The sequence below is a fragment of the Papilio xuthus genome, unplaced genomic scaffold, assembly GCF_000836235.2.
Source record: "Papilio xuthus unplaced genomic scaffold, Pxut_1.1 DF826115.1, whole genome shotgun sequence".
Classification (NCBI taxonomy): Eukaryota; Metazoa; Arthropoda; class Insecta; order Lepidoptera; family Papilionidae; genus Papilio; species Papilio xuthus.
In genome coordinates this window covers 1,580,638-1,605,097 of record NW_013532534.1, presented here as the reverse complement: position 1 = coordinate 1,605,097, position 24,460 = coordinate 1,580,638, and the positions used below count along the sequence as shown (strand labels likewise).

Here is a 24,460-nt window from a genome sequence, read left to right as displayed (position 1 = left end):
AATTAACGGCTTTTAGCTTTAAGGACTCACCAACATTTCGGTGTCGATGACCAACAATAGGGGAAGCTGAAGCCATAAAAATTAACGCTAACCAATACGAGAGTGAAGCCTGTTATTATATTACTGCTGGCGTATGTTTTATACTATTTACCGATGATTCCTTAGGTACGAAAAATACTTTAAAATGTAATCAATTATTGCAATAACGCAGCAGGCTAAAATTAATAACACAAATGATTAAAATGCAATCTGGCATATAAGATAAAATTTTTAATGGATTCATCAATTATATTTAATTGTTATCGATGTTGTAATATTGCACTATTATAAAATTTTCACAAATAAAGTTAATTACGAAGAAACAATAAGAAGCTATATTGAAAGAATTCAATGTTATGTCCAGGAAAAGAGCGAGAAATTTTTGCAAACGGTACATACAGAGTGCGGTCTTCTCAATCTTTAGTCATATAATTACGCTTATCGCAAATTTTATAAACCTAATGGTCGCTGCGCTCACCGCGTTCTTTGTTATCTCGCGATGTTAATGATTATTTGCAATTAAGAATCGATTAGATATTGTAAGGTCACGTTTGCTAACATTAACAATGACGAACGAATTCGTAAGAAACGTCCATTGTGTCCAATAGATGTTTATTTTTGATAACTTACATTAAACTTACCGTCTGACATAATAACAGTGGATTGTAAATATATGGTCGGAGAAATGTTTTAGGTTGAAATATCTCGTGTATTTACTCACGAGGCCTATTAACCGACTTTAAGTTTGACAAGCGCGGCCAGTGAGGTAATGTGACACGGGCGCCGGGGATGAGGGGGCTGAAGAAGGGGTGCGGGGTGCATGAGGGACGTGTGCGGCGGCCGGTGGCAGCGAGCCGAGTCTTGACCTTGGTGAAGGATCGGAGCGGTGGTCGCGGTCCCTGACCTGACTATTTCTAGTGGCAAGTGCAGCGATGGCGGCGTATGCAATGTGCATACCGAAATAACTACTCGCCCAGATGCCCCGCCTCCCCTACGCCCCCGCCTGCCCCGCCGCCCCCATCTCGTCCTGCCAGGATATCACGACTGCCGAGCTTACCTACCTACACCTATCGCCTGTCGAAACTGCTGAATGTCTACACAAACTGTACGATAATAATTTTAGCTCTACGTATAACGAAAAAGTTGTTGGAACAACTGGAAACAATTACTAAATTTTATATTCGTTGTGGGAGATCGTTCTCTTTATCAATATTTGCAACCTATAAGAGAACAAAGGGGGTACAGATGTTCTGAACGTTATTGTTATTTGACACATAAACTTAACTCGATTGCGCTCTTCTACAGGTAAACTATCTTCCATAAAAATAACAAAATTTTCATAATGCTGATTTAAGTTCCATATTAAATATTATTCCTAGGACAGAGTATTATAATAAAGTGCCAGAGATAATCTGTTAATGTTCGCTTAGAAAAAAATAATCTGAGAGCGACTGCGTATTTGATGGACGAGAGAAAGGGTCAGTGAAGGCTGCAGAGTGCACTTTCACAAGGCACGGCCGAGATGCATCTCTTTACACTGTCATGACGCGTGTCTCGAGATGTTTGTGGCAAACAAATAGGTGATCGTTTTATACGCATCGTTGTGTTTTAGTAAACGACACCGTAATCGAAACCAAAATATTAACATTACTTATCGGCACAGAGGGTTCGATATTCGATTCGTGGCTGAAACGATTCGTGCCAATCATTGTGTTAAAAGATGGTGCCTGGTGAAAGTCTGTGATTTGCCCATGTGGAATACATTTTGTAGAGAGGTTCCTTGGCCTGAAGGTAACAAAACCTATGAGGGTTAAGTTAAAATAAAAAATGACATTCATTAACATTTGTACCTACTTTTTTAATATAACAATGTTGCCATGTATAACTACGTCTGGAAAACTACATGTAATCCGATACAGAATCAATGCAATTTTTACGAGGCTTGGTCTATTTTCATTCGTTGAAAGTTTAGTCATGTACGAAGAAATCGATTATTGGAAAGGCGAGGGATTTTAAGGTGGTCGTGTTCTACTTTGTAACGCTTTTACTGATGTGGAACTGTACGTTACATTGAAATTAGTTTGGATTTTATTGGGGTTTAAACATTTTAAACACGTGAATACTGGCTACTTTATAACTATTGTCACAACTTTCAATCTTGTACTATCAGAACATTGTAATACTTTGATACACATATAGTAAATTTTATCGATGTAGGAAATGTAGAAAATATGAAAATGTTCGCGCGAGAACGATGCGAAGCAACGCTGGTAGAACCTCCATAGATGTGGATGGATGAGTTACGCCTGCGAAATTCAATGTGAAATTTTAAAGAATACCAGCCTTCAAGGTGGAATTTGTAGTTTATCGTAATAAAGTATGCGGAAACATCGATAGGAATCATTTTAAACAACATAATATCATAAACATTTTAGACCATAATGTCGTATTAAGAACATTGAGAGGTATGAAATAAAAGGTACCTACTAAAGTCCCTTGATAACTTGTTGTATAATATATGTTATCGCGTTTGAAAGTCGCTCCTAAATGCGACAATCGGCCCTCCTTAAATACATGCAAGTTAAATGTGAGTGCCTATTACAGTGCTGTGTATATGTGTGTGTAAGTAATCTATTGCGCCCGCGCTGCACTCAAGGTCACTGCCCACCGATGACGCGCCAGCGACCAATTTTAATATCGTCTGCATGTCGCATAGACTTTCTAAAGTGAATTTAGCTTTGCTATTGCATTAAAAAGATATGCCGATGGAGTAGAATAACAATTTCTTCATTTTCTACTACAAATATTCGATTATAAACCACTAAACAGAATAAAGAGTATAGTTTTGGAGTTTTTTGCCTCAAAATGAACCTGGCATATTTGCAAAAATGTACTGTTGTTAATTTAAAATGTTATTTATGTGACTAAACTATCCTTACAGAATAAACCATGACCTGAAGTATTCACAATATTACATAGGTATAGCATACTTCTTTTTAGTGTATTCAAAAAGTCAACACCTGATTTGATTATTAAGAAGAGACACGTCTGCAATACAGTCTTAACATACAAGCATACGTTATGGACATTGCGGCGTCTGGGAATTTTTAAAGGATCTAAAGATAATTCAAACGAAACGGAACGATCGCGAGGGCGAGAAGCGAGAACCGAGGGTGGACGACGGGTTCTGCCGAAAGACTTTGTATTGTGGCGTCCGGGAGCGGCCAACGACCTGCCCAATCTCCGCTGCATTAGCATAGCGAGCAATATTCGTGTCTAGCGCATGCGTGTGTGCGCGCCCGCCGCGCCGCCGCTCGCGCTCCCTCATCGCAACTTTCCTGTATACCTGTGTGCGTGTGACACTACACACACACATACTCATTGCTAACTTATACATATGTACAGTCGAGGAAGTTTATTTCCTACCCATTTCGATGAAATGCCATTTGTCGGTTACAATTCAATTAGGTCGAAAGCTGTTCATAATAACACACATGCGTGCTAAATTTTAGCTCTTATGGTGATGGTTTGCTGTACGATATTCGATTTTAAGTGGGAAGGGAACTAAATACTTTGTACTGTGGATGTTATTCCAATTTTAAATTTAGTACGGAATTGTTTTTATTTTGATTACAAATGTATCAACCTTGTTTTGATATGTTATCTGATTATTATTAGTTTTCATTGAACGTAGTCCGAATGTCTCATGGTCTGTGCTATCTCTGTATACTTGAGTGATTAATGCATTACCTATTTATTTGTTTTGCCAATAATAAACTTAAGCAATCAACTGACAATAAAAAACTGTTTTTCTATCACAATTTCTATTTACCTACTTTGTTTTAAAAGTCGTGATGATAGAGACGTTCGTTCTGCGTAGTGCATGTATAGGGGACTCTGTTAATGTGTGCGGGAACGCGGAATGCGGCAACGACGCTGATATAATTTTCGGGTTCGTAGCCACATTTGATAATAAGATCAAGTTCAAAGGGCCAACTGCATCAGTGTATCGTTTTAAAACGAATTCTTAAACCACCTATCACTCGTTCCTATGTTTACGGGAACATCATTTATTAAAAAGTTAAAAGTGGATAAATACACTTAAATACCACCATGTTTTAAAAATATCTCCCACTATAGGTACAAAGTCTGCACTTCTGTTTGTAACAGCAGTGGCAACATTGTACAGTGAAACCGTTTTTAAAAGCTAGAAAATCGATGGGTACTTGTCATCATTAACTAAAACATCCAAAGTTTGTTAACAAATTATTAGTTGCGATATTTCAAAACGATTAAGAAACATTTAAAACATGTTTTAGGTTGCACTTACAAGTTACTACAATCCTTTAACTTTTATGATTCTAAGTCCAACCACAATCTATTGGCTCCATGTCGTCAAAACAAAGGAATGCTTTCCCAGGGTTGTTCCAAGCAAAGGGTTCGTTAAGTGAAAGATGTGCCCCGTTAAATATGACAGTACACTATTTCTTGTGAAGTGTAAATTCCAAACGCACGATATCTTCATATGTACTCTAAGTAACTTGAAACACTTCATTGAGTCTGTTTTTGCTTTTTTTATACATTTTGAAATAATTACTGATAATTGTAAGTGGTTTATTTTGTGTAAATTTATATAAATGTACATAAATTATACCACCATAAATGAATACCGCTATTACAAAATTTTTAAGCGTGCCAAATATTTATTGTTGTGGTTGCAAATTGTTAAATTACGCAATATTGACGGCGCCTAGGATTTACATTATTAGATCAATTGTTATAACAAAATAATCCTACACAAAAAATCTTGTGTTCATTGTTTAGTGAATGGCCGACTCTCGTAGTATTCGCGCCGCATCCTCAACGTTTCAGGCGCGTTCGACCCTATTCGCTACAATAGGATGTTTTTCGTACCTGCGAAGTTGATGCTTTTTTGTATACAAATCGCCTTTTAACAAAGTCATAAAACTGAGCATTGCGTAATTTTTCCGCATTGTATAAACCCTTTCCGTTTGTTTTTATTGTACCCCTTTTTATTCAGACGTAGAGTCGGTGCCTTTGCGGAGTTCTGCAATATTATAGGTGGGTAGTAAAGTAATAAAATATTGCGCTATTCTCCGCAGAAAATGTGCATTGCCAGTAAAGGGTTACACTGTTAAATGCTTTCTCTCTTTATAATAATTTTGACTGTGTTTTTAAGGACCGTAACGGTACCTATTCGTGAGGCATTTCTCTCTCGTAGGATTGTAATGGAGACTGGGTTATTTATTATACGTTATTAGATAAGTGAAACGTCTTTACGGACGCTTACTATTTATCACGAGCGCTAACGTGTGCCGCCGCCTCTGAATTCGAAACATTTTTAATGTTAATTACTGTTACCACTGTAAGAAGTATTCCATGACGTCACAAATGTATTAAAAAAAGTTTAATGAACTTAACTTTTGTTATTTAAAGTTATCTCAACAAGCAACATAAAATCTCTCTTCAGAATCCACAGTTAAAGTGGATAATTTTTAAACAACATAATTTATAATCAATCTCGATTACATATTCTATTTTCTGGGCACTTTGTTGATGGGTTAAATGTGCTTTTATGAATACGTAAATTTATGTATCTATGCATAATTGCGCCAAGCAATCCTTGGAACCCGTCTACTAATAATGATACGTTTGTATTAGTGAGAATTTAACGGAATAACTCGCCTTACGAGATGAATATACCGGTAAAAACCGTGCCGAAATCTTAAACATAACAAACAACATCAGTAAAATACATAACTGTTTTATCGAAATAAAACTTTCGAACGAAGTGAAAAGTTATTCACAACTTTGGACATAAAAGGTGCCGACAATTTATATCATCCTTTTCAAAGGCGCCGCTTTTATGGCTCGCATCCCGAACCTTTCTCCGGCCAACCGTTCGATTTGCAAAACTTTAACTCGCCTCTTATCACTAATGCCGCTTAACGGTTAAAAAACTACGAGTTAACCTCACTATATGATTGAAAGAATGAAGCGGAAAAAACAACACATAGGGCTTTTCAATACATTTTAAACACTCATTGTTAATGTTAGAGATAACACAACAATACGCATTTGTTCATTTGCACAACACCTTTTGTGTTTTCGTATTAATATTTTGCCGGAAAGGAAAACAATTTAAGCTATTTTACCTAAAAACATGAATATCTATCAGTTGTATTAGAAATAAAACATTTTAACCTATTAACCTACGCTCGGTAAAACTTTGTTTCAAAACATAATTTAAGCGATAATCGATAGCTTTCCAGTAAATGGGCCCATGAGAAAACAACGGACGACTTCCATCCATCATAGACCAATCAGATATAAAAAATAAATAAATAGGCATATTCGAATCGGCCGAGTCCATTACTCGAAGCCCAACAATTTTTGGACAGTATAAAAAGTATTTCAACCGTTCGAGGCTGTCGAGGCAAATGACAAAAGTCAATCTACACATCAATCGCCAAACATTGGAAATTCGGGAGGCCGCACGCGACTACTCAATAATGTACGAAATATCGATGTGGGGCATCGCCACTCGCCACCGTGTGCGTGGCAGCGTTCACATCCCATACTACTATTATACTAAATTAAAAAAAAGAAACACATACTCATACAATATTCTTAGGCATCTTAATTACATTCATAGTTATCATGTTCTTCGCAGATGCGTTTGCGGTTTCAAGAAAATTGCAGAGAACAAGAAATGAGGTCTCTAATATCACATATATTAGGCGAAATATTAGGTAATAATACTCTGACTCATGCCTATCTCCCTCTCGCCCTGCCTTACAGAGTCGCAATAAAAGACCTAGGTCGAAAAGTACCAAAAGTATGTGTCGATATTCCTACGCACCAAATCGTCTGAGAGAAACCATCCCATCATTTTAGGTCTGTACTGGGTCATGAGTACCACTATGCGACAATATTTCCTTGAGGAATATGCGGTTTGTGTGTGTTCTTCAACAAACATATTTTAGCTATCATTCGGACGCTATTAGGCCAAAGCATTATAACTCAACCATTGGACAAATACAGGGTGGTATTTTAATGTTCAAATGAGTAGATTACAATGTGATCGTATTTCGACGATACATTAAAAGGACACGAGGTGGTCGGTAAAGTTTGTGGTGTGAATGAGGGGGGTAAAGGGGGTTGCCAAATGACACGTTCCTATCAATTATTCAGACAAATTTTCCCGACACATTTGCGTGTAGAAGACAAATAGATGCCCCTCAACGCACCGAACGACGAAATGTTTCTCTATAATTACGACCACTAAAGGACTGCGCTACTATGACCAATAGTATGTAAATGTAGAGTAATAAAAACTTCTATAAAAGAGAATTTTAATCAATTTAGGTACATTTATGTACTAAAGCAATCATTATCAAAATATCACTACTCCAATATCTAGAGTAATTTTCATGTTAAGCAATAGTTTCTCGCGTCTGGAACTAAAACTAATATTTTTATCCCTAGACCATCCCAAAGTTTCTGAGGATCCATTTTTGATCCTCCATTTGCATGTCTAATTAACATTCTTAGCTTTAGTAGTATTTTGCTTTATGACAAAAATAGTATGGTTATCAATATAAGTCGAATCCATTAGTATGGTAAGACGTATAGAACAGTAAAGTGGAGTCAGGGGTGGTTGTGGTGGTAGCGAGGTCCGGTGGACTTCAATTATTCATGGCCAGTATTCTGGTCACGGGGCCGACCGGCCGGCAGCGGTTACAATATTTCGCTGTCAATAACGACCTCCATCAAGGGGTTGACGTAATTAACGCACTAAAAACATGACAGCGATGTAATGGACACTTTCTTTAAATCATTTTTTTTTTATCAAAATGAGGCCATTTATACTGATAGTTATTATGTACACTATAATTGTAGATGGTATAGTTTTCATATATAATATTAAAGTTTCGAACAGATTTTTCGAGGTGCATTAGCAAAGTTTATTAATTAGGTACTGAGTTAGTTACTAACTAAATATTCCTAATTTTCAAGGAAAACAGAACTCAAAAGAATATTTTCTGAACAAAGGAAAACAATAGTTCATTTTTATACAAATCGACCTATTCTGAAGAACACATTTCACCTCTGCATACAAAAAAATATATAGAAAATATTTGTAACCATCATATACGTAACAAGTGTTTATCACTATGTAAAAATATCAACATATCAGACGTAGAACCTTGGCCTCAAAATCTCTACGCAACCTCGTCGGCTCATAATTCGTGTTTACCAGATCTGTTTGAGCTACAAACAGTGCATGCCTATAGCTCTGACAAAATTGATTCTATACATTGAATTGTAATTAACCATTTACAAATTAAATTCCCTTCTCGAGATTAAGTTTTCTTGTATTATTTTAAAAGTAAAAACATTTATTTTTTTGCCTGTTATCGTCTTTGATATCATGTCTCTTAACTTAATGTAACATGCTTGAAAAATAAAGCCAATAAACTAGCATGTGTGAAAATAGTGTATGGTGCATTTCGTTCAGTATTATAAAAAAAAAATAAACTAGATTTCTATAACAGCAGAGCGCTATGCAAGTAGCAGAATTTATTCCTGTCTATAATTACTATTAAATGCATTAATCCGAACTCGATATATTAATTAACGATTATATAAAAACGATAACGACGATATAAGAAAGAATAATCGATTTATTTAATTCAAGAAAACAACGAATTCCACAGTTATATCTACCTCAAAGAACATAGTAAAATAAAAAAAAAATAGAGTATCTGTTTTATAATAAACACGGCCATGACCCAGGAGTGGGCAGAGATGTATTTAGCTGACTATATTTATCTCACTATTGGACACAGGTCTTTTTAAAAAATAAAGCGTAGTTACCTCACGATACTAATGAGCTATATGTATTTAATCATAAATTCCTGCACGTGTTGTCTTGAATTAGCAAAATAATCAACACTATACGTCATTAATTTATTTCAGAACCAGGAAAAATAATACGACTTAAATTCCGCACTAGATATGACTGACTAGACACCACAACAAATTTCAAATGTTTATGTTAATTACCGCAAATTTTTGACATTTTACGTCGCCATCAAAATTTAATTTCTGTTTATAATGTTTCCTTTCGATGAATAATGAATTTGCGACATATGAAAACAAAGTTGCTCTACATATTTACAATACACTATTATAATACAATATAATATGAATTCATGATAATTGAAATTAAAAATTAGCGTAATTATCCACAATATTTTACTTTTATTTAAAGGTAATGTAAAAATATTGCAAAATTAAATAAAGTATCAGAATTCAAATTATATTTAAGTAAAAAAATAAACAAACAACTTTTAAAAGTAATATCATAATTCGGAGAGAGACAAACATAATTAATCAAAATGATGATTATTCAAGGTCAAGTCAGACACGAAATTCGTACGTAAGACATACGTATGGACAATTCCTAAAATATCCGGGTTTTATACGTAATCATCGACGTATATCGTTATACGTTGTACCAGGCGCACAGAATCTTATCACAAACCGGAATTTTGCGACTGTGTGCGAAATGTATACACATACTATATGTGATAAGTAATATCGTGGATTGGCACCGCCCCCGTAAACATCACAAAATGATTCAGCACGGTGCGGTAGGTATACAAGCGCTCGGACTTGGTTTTTGTTTCTTAGTAAAAAAAAACAAGATCGTTATAAGGGTTCCTTACAAAAATTTAATTTAAACAATGACATCATTAGTTCATTCATTCAGTTATAGTCAGTCAGGTAATTTGCTATAATTTAATAGAATATATAAATTGGAGTATATTTTTATCATAAATTACATAATATGTATATCTCGCGATTTAAATATACGGAACTGAACCCTAATGATACTGTTTGTTTTGTATATTTTAGATATATACTTTACAATACCTACAGTTTGTGGCTGCTTCGCGAATTATCTCCACATAATTTATGTTATCCTAGTAACAAGAGAGTTAACAAATTTCAAGGGTTAAGAATAAATTCGCAAACTTTGTTGAACTTTTAAATTAGCAATTTCCTTTCTAAACAGGCACACAAGAACTTTTGGGAAACATTTTTAAGCAGTCAGATTGATTTCAAGTAATCACGTAACTCTATCAGAAACTCAGCAGTTTATTTCAATTATTACGGTGAAAGAATAAAAACTGCAGTAAGCAAAACTGTTATTTAATTCGTACAATTAACAGTTAACGGTTAAAGAATAGTTACAATTAAGACGCAAGTTAATGAGAAAACAAGGTTTAAAGAACCAGTTATTAAACGGTACAACAATATTTTTTTCGCAATGTTTTCATTGAAACCTCCTAAGTAGTCATTATCTCCTGGTACAATTGTGCGAAATTGACGTAACCATCCGCCCACAACAAAGAGTTTTTTTTTGCAAGAGCACGTGCCAACTTGCAAAACATTCGTCATTGTCTGTCATCATACGGTGGCTGCACAATAAAAGTGGACGATGCAAACAACGACGGCGCATTTTTTATAGGTCGGGGATACCCTCTCGTTCGACAGTGTTGAATAACTGTGCGAATTACTGAGCGAAAAGGTCTTTGTACTCTACTTTAAATGTGTGATTGTATGATTACACGTGATACGTTTGCATGTGTGTGTAGACATGACTTGACTATTACTTCGCTGTTCTTTACACTAGTTAGGCGAATTTTATTTATGGAACTTATGGTTGATTGAATTCAGCAAACTAATGTGCAGTATCAGTATACTGTTATCATAAAATAGTAACGTTATCAAGACGTACGCACTCTATCAGCGCGAACGCATCGTGCGTGCGCATTGCATTTCGCGCGATACGCACTCCGCCTAGTCGCACGTTTTCAATACTGTTGCGTAGAAAAAGATTACTTTCGCAAACGAATTATTTGTATATAGAATTCACAATACGTGATATTCATTGTGAAATACAGTAATATGCGTTACGCACTTTTGTAATGATGAAAATAGTAAACTTACTGTTCCTAGGTTGCACAGATTTATTGCAGAACCCTAACGCATAATTTAATACACATGTAGCCACAATGTGACTATAACCTATTGAAATTTTACAGATCAAAATTACCATTTTACATTTTCATAAACATACAAATGATTTTAGGGTAACTTTTCACTTATAATCAAAAAATTATGTTTTTTACAGTGCAATACTGTTAACGAGTTGTTAAGTTCAATAGGCCTTATGTACTTTATATTTATTCTGGTAAAATCTTAACTATTTTAACAGGAAAACATCAAGACGTCATATTGCAATAATTTTATAATTAAAATACAATAATACTACACGTTACTGATACAGTGCGTGCAAAAGTGGCAATATTTCGAAATCTTTATCTGTTCCTCACGTATGTATTTTATTATAATAATAATATTGTTCTGCAATATGCCTACGGCTCTTCGATGTACGTTAATATTGTACTGTGGATTGTAGCTAGAGATAATGTTATCGGTACGGAGAAACTTTTGCAGGCAGATAGTGCACGATAACGAAATGACAAATTGCAATATCGCCGACGACACAACACACCAAAAATGCAATATCAGATAACTAGTAAATTACAGTCGTTAAAAGGTTTTTGCGACGTCAATAAACACGATGTTTTTGTTTTTCTGTTGTCCTGGTGACAGTCAATAATTTCTGTGATAATTAAAACCAGTGGCTTAGCAGTTACTTTAACCATCTTTGTCTTGGGTTCAAAATAGACATGGATAATTTTTAATATGTATTAAAAATAGACATTAAATGATTGAACTTCTAATCAAAATAAGTTTGATCACATTTTATAAACCATTAAATATTAATAACTTCATTGTTCTTTATCTTACTATTTACTAATTATTACTAATATCACAAATGTGGATGGATGGATATTTGTTGGTATGTAACTCTTAAACGGCTTCTGGGATCGAGATGAAATTTGGCACTAAAATAGATTAATTTCTGTAACGCATAGGCTACTATATTTTTTTGTATTCCCCGCAGACGAAGTTGCGAGCAAAAGGTAGCATAATATAACATTATTTTCTACGCCTTTTATAAGTTGTGTCACGTTTATAAGACGTAAATCCTAAAAAGAATCAAATCGCATTTAGCAACGAAATAGTCATGTACGATCTTTTTTTGACATAAAAATGTGAAAAGGGGTTTACATTAAGCCTTTTGATGCGGGTCGAATTGGACTCGGACAGGAAGAGATATTCGCTTAGTTTGTTTTTTGCTGTTATTTAGATAATAAAACTGTCGATATATTTTCGAAATAATGATATTTAGTGGCGATGTTCCATGTATGTTTTGTGAATGTAAAAAGATCATACTAAACATTATATTAACGATAAATCCAGCGAATACGAAGTTAGTAAACATTTATTTTATGATTCAGCATTAAGAACATGCTAAAACACCAATCCCAATTGACAAATGATTACTTAATAAGTTGCAGTTGTAGATTTCCTTTTAGATCTCTTATTACATATCGTGTCTTTTAATCATTGCATTGCTGCAAAGTAGCTAAATAATATATTCAAATAATCCTACAGTATTTTTCTTTTGGGTATTTAGTGCTGCTGGTTAATTTAAAAAAAAACTGCAAACAAAAAACGATCACAACTTTTTGAAGAATATTTATAATATCAAATGACATTATTATTCATTGGTAATTATTTGGTACGGTTGTACTTTGTCTATTTGTACCAAAACAACCCTAATATTTTCCCTAACCGGCCGCCACTCTATGAAGCGGAGCGATTATAATAAAAATACAATTTTTAGCCACAGCCCCATGTCAACATTGCCAAGGGGTGCTTGCAAATAAAGCGCTTACAAAACACATTCATAACAATTTCGATACCACATATGTTGGACATTACCGCGCAATATTGTCAAATTCGGGTCCATCGGATCTCTATTAAATTTGGTTTACGATGCTTTTACTCTTAAATAAACAGATGAATACGCTCAATAAGAAAATTCAATGTATTTTTATGGAAGTTAACATTTAGTTTTCCGCGCCAAAATCAGACAGGAGAAAAACTCATACAATCAACGAAAACGAATAATCGAAAAAAGTAGTAGATATTCTTATTTAATTTACTTTTCCAAGTATTGTATTTAGAAGTGGTCGAAAATAACTAACGTTTTCCGGTCGATCAAGTTTATTAACGTAATAATTATACACTGCATAATTAAAAAATGTAAAACTGCAAAAATAATAATATGTACAGCGGTAAAGCGGTCGAGTGAATACGTTCATAATATAGGTTTAACATTACTCATCTTTATGGTGTCGTATAAAGTTGACCAGTTTTTGCGATTGATACGTGTAATTATAGTTTGACGGTCGCATATCGTACCGGGATCTAGCCCTCGGTGGCGATATGCACGCGCGACGGAAATAACCGACATGACCATCAGGTATTGATTTTTTTTACAATTACAAAGGTATAAAGGCTGGTGGTCAACATATTTGCAAATGTTTTTTTAATTTTTCCCTATTTCTCTGTATCTATATTTATTTTCAAGAAGACAACTGGCATTGTACTCCAAAAAATTGGCATAGCATTCATTGAAGTGGTCGGGGTTCTCGTATGTCGTACTTGAGATTAATAAACCTATATATTTAGCCTTCTTTAGTGTATTTTTTTCCACTTAGTGACCTAATTTTTTTTAAATAACTTCATGATTACCACTGTATGATATTTTCAAACGTATGTTTATTACTCTTAAAGGTATAATAAAACGGATTGTTTCTATACGATCTAAATGTGTGATTTGTTGATATTAATATTTGACTTATCATATCAGGTCAAGTAATATGTATGGCAACGATATAAGAAATGTTTCTTAACCAGAGTAGATATTCGAATAAATGGAAAGTTTATACGGTGTTTTCGAGGTGGACTTGTAAATGGCAGTTTCGTGCAGAGTTACGAAAGTGGTTTTTTAAGTTTTTGGCGACAGTCACATAAATTAGTGGAACGTTTTATCTCTCATTAGCGATGGGCGTGACGAAAACTTGCTGCCACTTTGTACACTACATTTTTACTGAAGGATGTTTACGAAATCGCATTCAATACTATTTAAAAAGATGTAGTCACATTTGATATGCGTTGAAGTATTTAAAAGTTTTTCTATAGCTATTTCAAGTTATTACCAAACTAAAATAAATTTCTTAATTCATAAAAAAATATGACAAGTCTAAAAATTAGTTCGCAATTATTTGTCATTATTTGGTTTCACTATGACGTAGGACAAAAGAGTTTTTTCGTGCATTGCTATTATTATAATAAATCGTAACTTACTTTTAGTTTGGAAATAAAATAATATTCTAATTAAAATGTTATAAAAGAATAAGCGACTAACTACTCTTAAGATGACAGAAAAATTACAACAAACGCTCTTAAAGTTTTTCCAATTGATTTACCTACTTATTAATATATTATAGTAAAGTTTCAATCCATAACAAAATGCAAAAATAATATGGCCTTTTAAATAAATGTAGAACTAATAACAATTTAAATGTATTCCGAATCGAATACATACCAAACTCAGAAAAAAATATTCGACGATTACGTTTTCTACTTTCCAATGGCTTTTAAAAGTATCGTATCAGTGCAACGACCAGCGTGCAACGGTGGGCGATCTCGCGCTAGCAGATCGAGTCCGTCCAAGGACGTCCACTCCGGCGCAACAGAGAAATATCAATTACAACCTTATCACATACACTAAAGCTCTATTTTTAAACGTCATACGTCGATAATAATTCCGGTAAGAAAAATGATCCTGTATAAAAAAGTAAAAAAGTCGAGAGCTTGCGGTTGTTTTATTTTGTGGAGCTTCGGTGGAAAGCAAGATGGCCGACTGAGGAGCGAATTATTGTGAACATACTTTGTGTCACATGCATATGACTATGTTAATAAGATTATAGGGTAAATACCTAAATGAATGATTTTTAAAAATGAATCTCAACGATCATGCTTAAGTCATATGTAAAAAAATATACATGGTTCTGTAAGATTATGTTATAAAAAAATATATTTGCAAATTAGTTGAAGCGCCTTTATGTCTGCAAGGCAGGTGTTTTTCGTTATTTTGACAACATTATTTAAAAGGGCCGCCCTTTTTTAATTTAATAGTAGTTTCTTTTTTCTACATCGAGCCTCTTGACTTGACCCATTTTGGAACGCCGCGCGGCCGCTACAAACTGATATTATCTTTACCAAATTTTGATATAGTGGTTATGACTGCTGACATTGTATTATAAATAATGTTTTTCTTACGTTACCATGTCATTTTTTACCATAAATATATATATCTTTTTTTAATATACAATGACAAAAAAACCTTCAGTCAAAAAATTAAATCGAACAAATAATAACATTAATTAATTTTTAAATAACACGTTTGTTCTACAAGTAAATATATAATCAGAGATATCTTTAGTCGGTTTTACAAATAGAAAAAAGCAATCAACACGACGAAATTCTACAACTTCGATAAAAGTTATCAGTAAGTCGTCGTTCGGAAATCCGAGGTCTTGAAATTTAGAGGCTGACTAGTCTGTCACTCGGCCACCTTGTTATAAATGTATTTAATTTAATAAAGTAATATTCTCACCACACAACCAATCAAAATGTAAAAAAACTGTTTGGAACCATGCAAAAGCCGTCATAGAGTCTGTAAATGCAATTACGCTCTATATTAATAACTACATAAAAGAATGTATTAAGGGCGTTAGTATGTAGTAGCAAAGGTCGTTTCTAGCAGATCGGACAATCGCAGGAAAGAGTGCATTGTTTCACAGCGCGGTGTCCGGGGAGTTTCGCTACAATGAGCCGCATCCGGACGCTCCTGCCGCGCCTGCCGGCCGCTATCACCCACACACCATTTTACTTGTATTTAGTTAATTCAAACTTTTATAAGGGTGAACTTCATGCTAGTAATAATAATAGGGAACCGTCAGACCGCCTTTAGGTTGATGAGATATTTTTGATCTTGACAAAATTATAGTATATGCGCCACAAAAAAAATATAATTGAACAATCCGAATTTAAATTAACTTCTTTTCTTCCATCGTTCTTTTCATAAATATCGAACTATTTCGATTAATATAATTTGCATAAATCATAATTAATTTCTCTCCAAAAGAACATCTTCACTCTAGTAGGAAGAAGTAGGTAGATGTTTGATTGCAAAAAAGGATGTAATGAAGTAGAGAAAGAAAGATATAAATTACAAACGAATAAGGCAATTAATACAGAATAACAGAGAGGGTTAGTTTCATTTGCCAAGTCAGAGTTCTATCTCTGTGTGAATCATTTAATTGTCTCTCAACAGTTAATATAAGGGATTAAGGGGTTTTGATCACCCTAGATATAATACAATATAATAAATTCAAAGAGGGCGCGTGGCAGGATGCTGGTGACAAATGCCGAGGCTGCGGCTCGCCGTGAAATTATAATTATCTATTTATCCCAGCCAACCCTTCTCTAATTATGCAAAGTTAATGTATTAATTGCCATTGCCAACAATACGCAGAGAATGTAATGCTATTAACAGTGTATATTTAAAAATTATAATTTTATCAAGTCGTTTTACACTCAAAATGAAAATCAAAATATCGTACACTCTTTACTTATATTGTAAAATCAGGTAAGCAATTCATTAGTTTCCAAAAATTATTTATTAACTAACTTTTTCAGGAATTGGTTACCTACATGTGGAACACACAGCCGGACACTGAGAAATTTTTGTATAGGATTAATGCATTATCTGTTACAATTTGTCATTTATTTTGATATTGTCAAATACTATAAAGTGTTTGCTTGCATTTATTTTAAAATGGTAAATAAATATTTAAATTTTATTCCGCATTCTATATTACGACATCTATAAAATATTATACGACATATAAAACTTTTGATTCTTTTTAGCACTTGTGGTATTTTGTAGTTTTATTGCACATAAAATATACAAAGAATAATGGTATAAGAAAATCAATGATCGTTGGATTTATTAAGGAAGGGTTTATATGTTATATTAACAGACAATCTAAAAGAGGGTAATTTGTGCATAGAGCATTGTCGGTCCCTAGCATTCGCTTCATCAGTCGCGTCAATTTCGGATCGTCAACGAGCCACCATGCGGGATCGCATTATTGCTTTTTTATTAGCTTTTTTCCCTCATCCCCCGCTACGTTCGCTGTTTTTGCTGCGCGTGCGCCGTGGGATAGGTCGCGACATCGCTGCTTATGCTGGTATTAGCATAATACGCTTTATGCATCGCTTAACCCCATTGTTCACCAATTGTCGCCGAAATTACAATAAATGTGAATTGCAAATACGTTCACTTCCTCGCCAGAGTTTGTTATACTTGTCGATAAAAGGCAATAAACCTGCGAATTTCGATACCACTTGTAATTATACGGCGATGTCGGAGGTCATAGCTGTTAGTTGTATTTAACAAAGGCGCATTTGCATCAGTGTTTCGAGGCCAATAACCAAATAGTCGACCGATTTTAACGGTCGTGTGGTTGACCGCTGATTGTTAAAACGATTGATAAAATCAACTACAACTGATAAATAAAGACGATTTGCAATTATAAACTTTGTTTTAGTGAAAATTGTTTCGATTTGTCTAGGTTTGAAATGGAAATATTTGTCTGGCAGAAGTTTCAATATAAAAAGATAGAAATCCATACCTGCTAAGTACATCTAGTGATAGAATATTAGCTAACTTTTACCATCGAATAGATTAACAGTGCCGTCGCTATTTGAATAATAATCTAGGCTATAGAACGTTGTTTTGTGGTTTATTTTATATCGTTATTTGTGGGAAGAGAGGAGGGGCATGAGAACGTCATCGATATGCAAACGAATGCGTTGAGTGCACTACAAAATGCATCGCTCAAGTGACGAATAATATTCGTGGCATTTTACTGCCATTGTTTACAGCGCGCTATTTTTAATTCCAATTACATCGTGAGAAATTATTTTGAATATAATAACTCAAATGGAGATTAATTGATTAATCATTCTACAATTTTTTTTAATTTAAATAACAAAAACGCGAGTATCACTATAGTTAAAATATTATTTGCGAATATATCAGATATGTCTGAAATTGTTGCAAAAAGAAGCACTACTTTGTAATATACTAATTTTTAATAACATAATTGTAAATTATTTTTATAAAACCATATTAATGATTGATTTTAAAAATTAAATTCTCACAATTTCCCCTTCAGTTTCATTAATAAAGTGCCAATCCTTTTATGTCGTGTACATTTTATTCAATGAAGATTGACTTATGAAATATAACTGAATTTGAAAGTGAACACATTTTGGTGGTAAATTATCGCGCATCATCTTTTTCTGCAATTAACTATCACGATGTTACATGAATTAAAAAAAATATATTTAAATACTGAACTACTGATTAATGCAACAGAAATGGGCAACTTGAAAATTCGTCGTTTTTGCTCGATTAGTAATGTTTTTCGGAGATTTTGGAGTCATTAAAATATAAAAATCAATCTGAAACGATTTACATTGTGTAAATTTTTAGAATGAAGCAACAGTACGATAAAAATATTAAATTAGTCGCCTGGTCTATGTGCGTAGTCATGGTGTGTGTGTTGTAAAATAAAATTGGAGTATAGAAGTGAGTATCAACGGAAGCCGGGCCGTGTTCAACAAAAAATATTGCACACAGCTTGATCTATTTTTGAGTGCATTTCGCGCTATTTTGGCGTTCCCTCTGCAGGCAATGTGTCAATGACCCCGTTTCGCGGCGTTTGTTCACGTACTTTTGGAAAGTTTTGGGGCGTTCAATGCACAACCAAATGTTGAGGTATTTTCTTCAGTAGTTTCGTTTTAATTAGTTTAAGTAATCATTTCGCGTAGATCACAATACAGGCGCATTCGTTATTGTTATTCAGTTATGTGGTAAGTATTTTAGTTTTTACTGAGTTGGTGATGCTGAAGTATGGATTCGTGATTAAACTTTTGTGATTAATTAAATAGTCATGTATCATATGACATAGTATTAAAGAGGTAAACAATATTTCCGATGCTTTTAAATTAATATTTTATTTTACACAAATGACACCGATGTCGTAGTAGGATTCAGAAATTTACGAAACTCTTAAACTTTTATCTAATGTAACCGCTAGAGGGCATATTAAGTTGATTTTTATGATAATTAGCAACGCAAACTAACAAAATAGTCGGTATCGATGGCACGACGCGAAGTTCAACGTTAGCATACAAAGGGCCGGGGCGAGGCTACGGCTTTTTATGAGCCGAATTCGGCTTTAATCTACGGTCTCTTACGTGGCGCGCTGGTGTGTGTGAGGCGCGTGTGTCGGCTGCGCGCACGCATTCACGCACACTGGCGCGCGCCCTCCGCGGCGGCGGCGCTGCAATTCGTCGGGACCGCGCCGCGCCTCGGCCCCCGCACGCAATTGCACTGCACTGGGCCGCGGCCGCGCGTCGTGCGTAAAAAGCGCACGCAGGGCCGGGACGCGGGGTACGGAGCGGGGGCGCAGGCGGGGGCGGTGCGCGCGGAGGACCGCGAGCGCCCGCCTGCAACCAGCAGTCACCGCCAGACGCTCGTCAGAGCACGCCGCCCCCGCAGGGCTCATACTGCAAGCCCTTCGCGAAACTAACCCCCGATCGTGTTACGAACTTTTCTATAGTGCCAATGCGAAATTATCACACGTCGTTCCTGCGTTCGCGACGTCTGCCTCGCTTATTTGGATCGTTCATTTAATTTTTGGAAATTAAGGTATGTGTTTTTTATTTTCTTTTTTTTTAATTTAGGTGTTTTTGCATCGTTTACATTTCTCAGCGGAGGAGTTTTAAGGTCGGTTTTGACTTGCGATTTCTTGTTCCGTTTGTTATTATGGGCAAAGGGATTACTCATGCAGAATTTACAAGTTTACATGGGAAGAGGGACGGCATCGTAGCGGCTTTCATCGGTCCCCTATGTTCGATTTACCTGCCGAATAAAAGGTAAAAAGTCAATTTGGCATCAAGGAAGGGCTTTGAGGCGAAATATGTAAATGGGGAAGGGCGGTGCAGTCGGGCAGCGGCAGTGGGCCGCGACGTACGTGTTTAGTGTGTACACACGGCTCAGTGGCGCGGTGCACAGCGCACATTCGCGGAACATCACTCGTACGCAGTGCGCTTCGCAAGTCTCACTCACGTAACATGTATCCAGGCACTACTACATTTGGTGATGTCCTACCAGGTACTATAACAACTAGTTTTGGGTTAATTTTTACTTTGACGAAATGTTATTTTTAACTGAATATTTTTGTTGTGATTTTAATTTCCATTAGAATTAGTATAGGTTAGCAAAAATTCCCAACCATTACTTATTTTGACAATGCAAATATAACTTAGGTCTTTGCATGGTTTATGAAAACATTCACATGGCGAACTCAAACCCACGACCTCATGTTTCGCAGTCCTCACCTCGTACGATTAAACTATTGGCGCTTCAATAGCTATCGTTGTGTTTGCACGTTCGTGAAAACGGTAGTTTATTTGCGAAGTTATTAATTTTTTTAACTTTATGATGCCATCTTAACAAATGTATGGAATTGATTAAATATTATAAAAAATATTAATATTTCACAATCTTCAAATTGGTAACGCTCTGTACTAATAATATTCCTATTGTTGCATTGTCTGATGTGTATTAAAATTTAAACATAAAATGTCTACCATTATCTGGAAATCAGTCTTTAAGATATATTAAGGTCCAAACCTTTGGTTACAGCTCTTACCAATAATAGATCCTAAAGATAGTTTGTAGCGAGTTTGAGAGTGAGTAAAAAAATCGTTTGATTGTCATCAAGCCCTTTGATTAGTTATTGCGAGTGCTTTGCATTATTTAGGTCGGTTTAATTTCAAGCAAATTCATTTAAAGTTAAAAATAGGTACCCAAAAAATTATAAAATGACTCAATATTGATTGCTGATTTGCTCTTAAGCATTGTTTGTATTACTGTATATGTTTAAGTTGCAATTTTTAGTTGTTGCTATTTCCATTTATAAGTGCAGCAATTGTTGTTTTGTAATTATTAAGGTAATAAAAATATGTTATATAAAAACTTAATTTATTGTTCACAGAAGCGCAATTAAGAAAAATGGGCAGCAGTGAAGGGCAACAGACGTTTTGCCTGAAGTGGAACCACCACAAAACTAACCTGGTGGAGATTCTGGAGGCGCTCATTAAAGTCGAGACTTACGTCGACTGCACTCTGGTCGTAGATGACCAGGTCACCTTTAAAGCGCATCGAGTTGTGTTAGCAGCCAACTCTCCGTACTTTCAGTCCATTCTGGCTGATGTGCCCATGGACCATTGCAGCATCCTCTTCCCAGGCGTCAAGGATTTCGAGATGCGCGCCCTCCTCGAGTACATGTACACGGGCGAAGTCAACGTGACTCAGGCGCATATACCGAGAATTATGAAGGTGGCGGAGGAGCTTGAGGTTAAGGGGCTGTTTGACATGACTGAGTTGCGCCGTCGGCCGGGCAGCAGCGAGCGCACGCCGGCCGCCTCCCCGCCTAGAGTAGTACCAGCCGCGCCTTCTAGTGTTTCACCTCCCGTCCCCGTCCCTGTGCCTAATTGTCGTTGGCCGCCTCCACCAACCGCGCCAGTGCTGTCCGCCGCCTACGAATCCCCCGATATGAACCCTCTGAAGCGAAAGAAACTATCCAGCATGTTAGCCACTCGAGACACGCCGATTTTGCGCAACGTCTTGGCTCAGACCACCCCCGTGGACTCATCTCAGCCGATGTCCCTAGTCTGCCATCCTCTGAATCAGCACGCACCTCCTCGCCTTCACTCTAACGGATCCGCTCACGAAACTGACCGTCCCCCCAGTCCCCAGCGCCCTTTCGATTACCGTCCTCGCAGACTGTCCTCTAGAGCCTCCTCTCCCCACTACAACAGATCCGATCGCTCCGAAGACGCTCATTCGCCTTACACGGAACGTTCTTTCGAAGAAGAAAATTCACGTAATTTCCACTCATCACCTCCGCCCCCGAATTTCCAACAAGACGTAAGAGCAGGTCTAGCACCCTACGTGCCGCCGCAACAGAAACCGGAATGGAAGCGATACAAGCAGTACACGAGATCCGATATAATGTCTGCAATCGAATGCGTGAGGAACGGGATGAGTGCGTTGCAAGCGTCGAGAAAATATGGAGTTCCCTCACGCACTTTATATGACAAAGTTAAGAAACTCGGTATTACAACGAGCCGACCTATGAGCCGAGGCGTAAAGAGGGAATCGAACGGAGCCGCCTTCCCTTACGGTCTGAGCGGCACGGGAGGCAACGAAGAAGGTTCACCAACCACGCCACTCCTGGATCCATCTTTCTTGCAACAAGCATTGGAAGGCGCCACGAGAGACGGCGGGCGAGAGGCACTGCACGCCATGGCTCTGGCCGCGGCGGCACACGCTGCTCTTGCGCCCCGCACACCGCCTCGCTCCGCGCCGCACTCGCCACGCACGCCACCGCCTGACGACGACCATGTCGAAGACCTCTCGGTTACACGACGCAGAGATGCTGATCCCCCGGCCGGGGTCATCGTACCGCCGCGTAATTTTGCGCTCGACTGTAGCAGCGAAAGAGATTGAATTGCCGCTACAGTCGTTTGCGAATATTTTAAAAGACTGACTTAGGCGTACAAAGTTAGAGTAAGCACCGACCGCTAGGCTGCCGCCGGGCGCTCCGGCCGGGCGATTGCAATGGGCCCCGCGGCCACTTATATTCTACCTCTCTTCTTCTCTATTTATTTCTAAACGTCACCGAAGCCGTCGACGAAATAAAATTTCCGTCAGACGGCGTGGCGTATCTTTTGTGATTTTTGTTTGTTTATTTTCTTCTCTTTTGGTTTTTTTTATGTTTTATAACATTTACGTCTTTGTTAATGGGTTAGCAAATAGGTTAGCTTTAATTAGCGAGTAAGTTTGTCATAATCGAGGCTAGGACCGGGAAGGGCGCGGTGAGGCGGGCCGCGCCGGCCGCGCCGAGACGCCTTGCTGGCCCGACCGACGTGTTATCGTGCAATTGTTGTCCGCGACTGTGATGTTTATAGACTGAAACGCCGCCATTACCTCACGTTCGCTGCAGATTAGCTCTAGTCGGAGCACCGCGCGGTGCCGCCGCGACGTCCCTGCGGCATCGCAACGCACCGTGTCGCGTGCGCGCTCATACAACTACAACAAGCGACGTATTTGTAATACCTACCTAATAATTCCTAACGTTGTGGTTTTAAGATTAATAGTAATTGTTTGCGATTTGCCATAATTGTTCATTGTTGATGCCTAGATGTATTCACGTTGTCGTCGATTGATTTGCACTCGCACGAACTTTCTTATTAGAGTTAGCGTGTTTAATCACTAAGTAGGTGTGGATGCTCAATATTTTAACATAATTTAAACGACTAATAATTTTAATGAAAAGATAAATTGATAATATTCACTCATGAAAACCTTAATACGTAATAATTAATTATAAAAATTTTATGCAATCTATATCCTAAAATTGTAAAAAATATGCACATCTCCAACCTATATTTTGCAGAACTATGCTTATATTTTATTTTGAAATTATGTTATAACTGCTATAAAATAAATTTACATTTATGTTAATCATTTGATAATATTTAAGTTAATTGTATTATAATATTCTTACTTATTATTTTGGTAATTAATTGGAAGACTGATTTGTTACTGTAGTCTAGTTTGAAAATGCCATAGATACGAGTTAGTATATACGTATGTTGTATATTTAAGTTGCTAAACAGCGGAGACCGTGCCTTCGTTTAGATACGTGTTATGGACATTCCAAAAGATGCACTGTACTCCTTTTAAATATATAAAATCTAGTAAGAACGAGTACAAGCCTCCTGTAGGAAAGTACATCACATGTATTCGATACAAATGAATGAATTTTGTTACGCTCATGTTTGTTCAGTCATAATATACCTCAATGTTTTGTTAACTAACTCAGATGTTATGTGATTTTTAATACCTATTTTGTGCCTATAGATATATTATTAAGTACGATGTTATGCACTTGGAGTTCATCATTTTAGTTGTGAATGCAAAATTATCTTATGTATTTGTAAGTAGTTGGCTATGTATGTTTACAATTAGTTAAAATTAAAGCGAGTTTGTTTATCTCGTAACTACATATTATAATAAGAACTCTATATTTACAGATAATATAATGTTACATATATAAATTAAACGTTTAATATCTTATAAGTTGTTTTAATTCCCGTAATTTTAGTCACAGACTCTAATTGGAGTAACTTG

At 36.2% G+C, this 24,460-nt stretch overlaps 2 protein-coding genes across 4 annotated transcripts in view; one reads left to right on the top strand and one right to left on the bottom strand.

The window, feature by feature from the left end:
* Positions 1-24,460, bottom strand: part of Urod (uroporphyrinogen decarboxylase) — a 67,208-nt gene that overhangs the window by 41,564 nt on the left and 1,184 nt on the right. The gene's annotated exons all lie outside the window — the stretch shown is intronic.
* On the top strand, positions 19,730-23,704 carry rib (BTB/POZ domain-containing protein ribbon). Of its 2 annotated transcripts, none has more exons than XM_013319827.1 (2): positions 19,730-19,906; positions 21,258-23,704. In XM_013319827.1, exon 2 carries the CDS (start codon positions 21,275-21,277, stop codon positions 22,772-22,774), a length of 1,500 nt encoding a protein of 499 aa, XP_013175281.1. In that variant the 5' UTR covers positions 19,730-19,906; positions 21,258-21,274; the 3' UTR covers positions 22,775-23,704. The 2 variants fall into 2 exon arrangements, with proteins under 2 accessions (XP_013175281.1, XP_013175280.1); XM_013319826.1 differs by lacking the exon at positions 19,730-19,906 and adding an exon at positions 20,140-20,371.

Bases quoted from the DNA above. Each gene is read 5' to 3' on its own strand.
- rib (XM_013319826.1), top strand. From the start codon at position 20,332: ATGTATCCAGGCACTACTACATTTGGTGATGTCCTACCAG. The intron at 20,372-21,257 runs GTACTATAACAA...TATTGTTCACAG, and splicing joins ATTTGGTGATGTCCTACCAG to AAGCGCAATTAAGAAAAATG.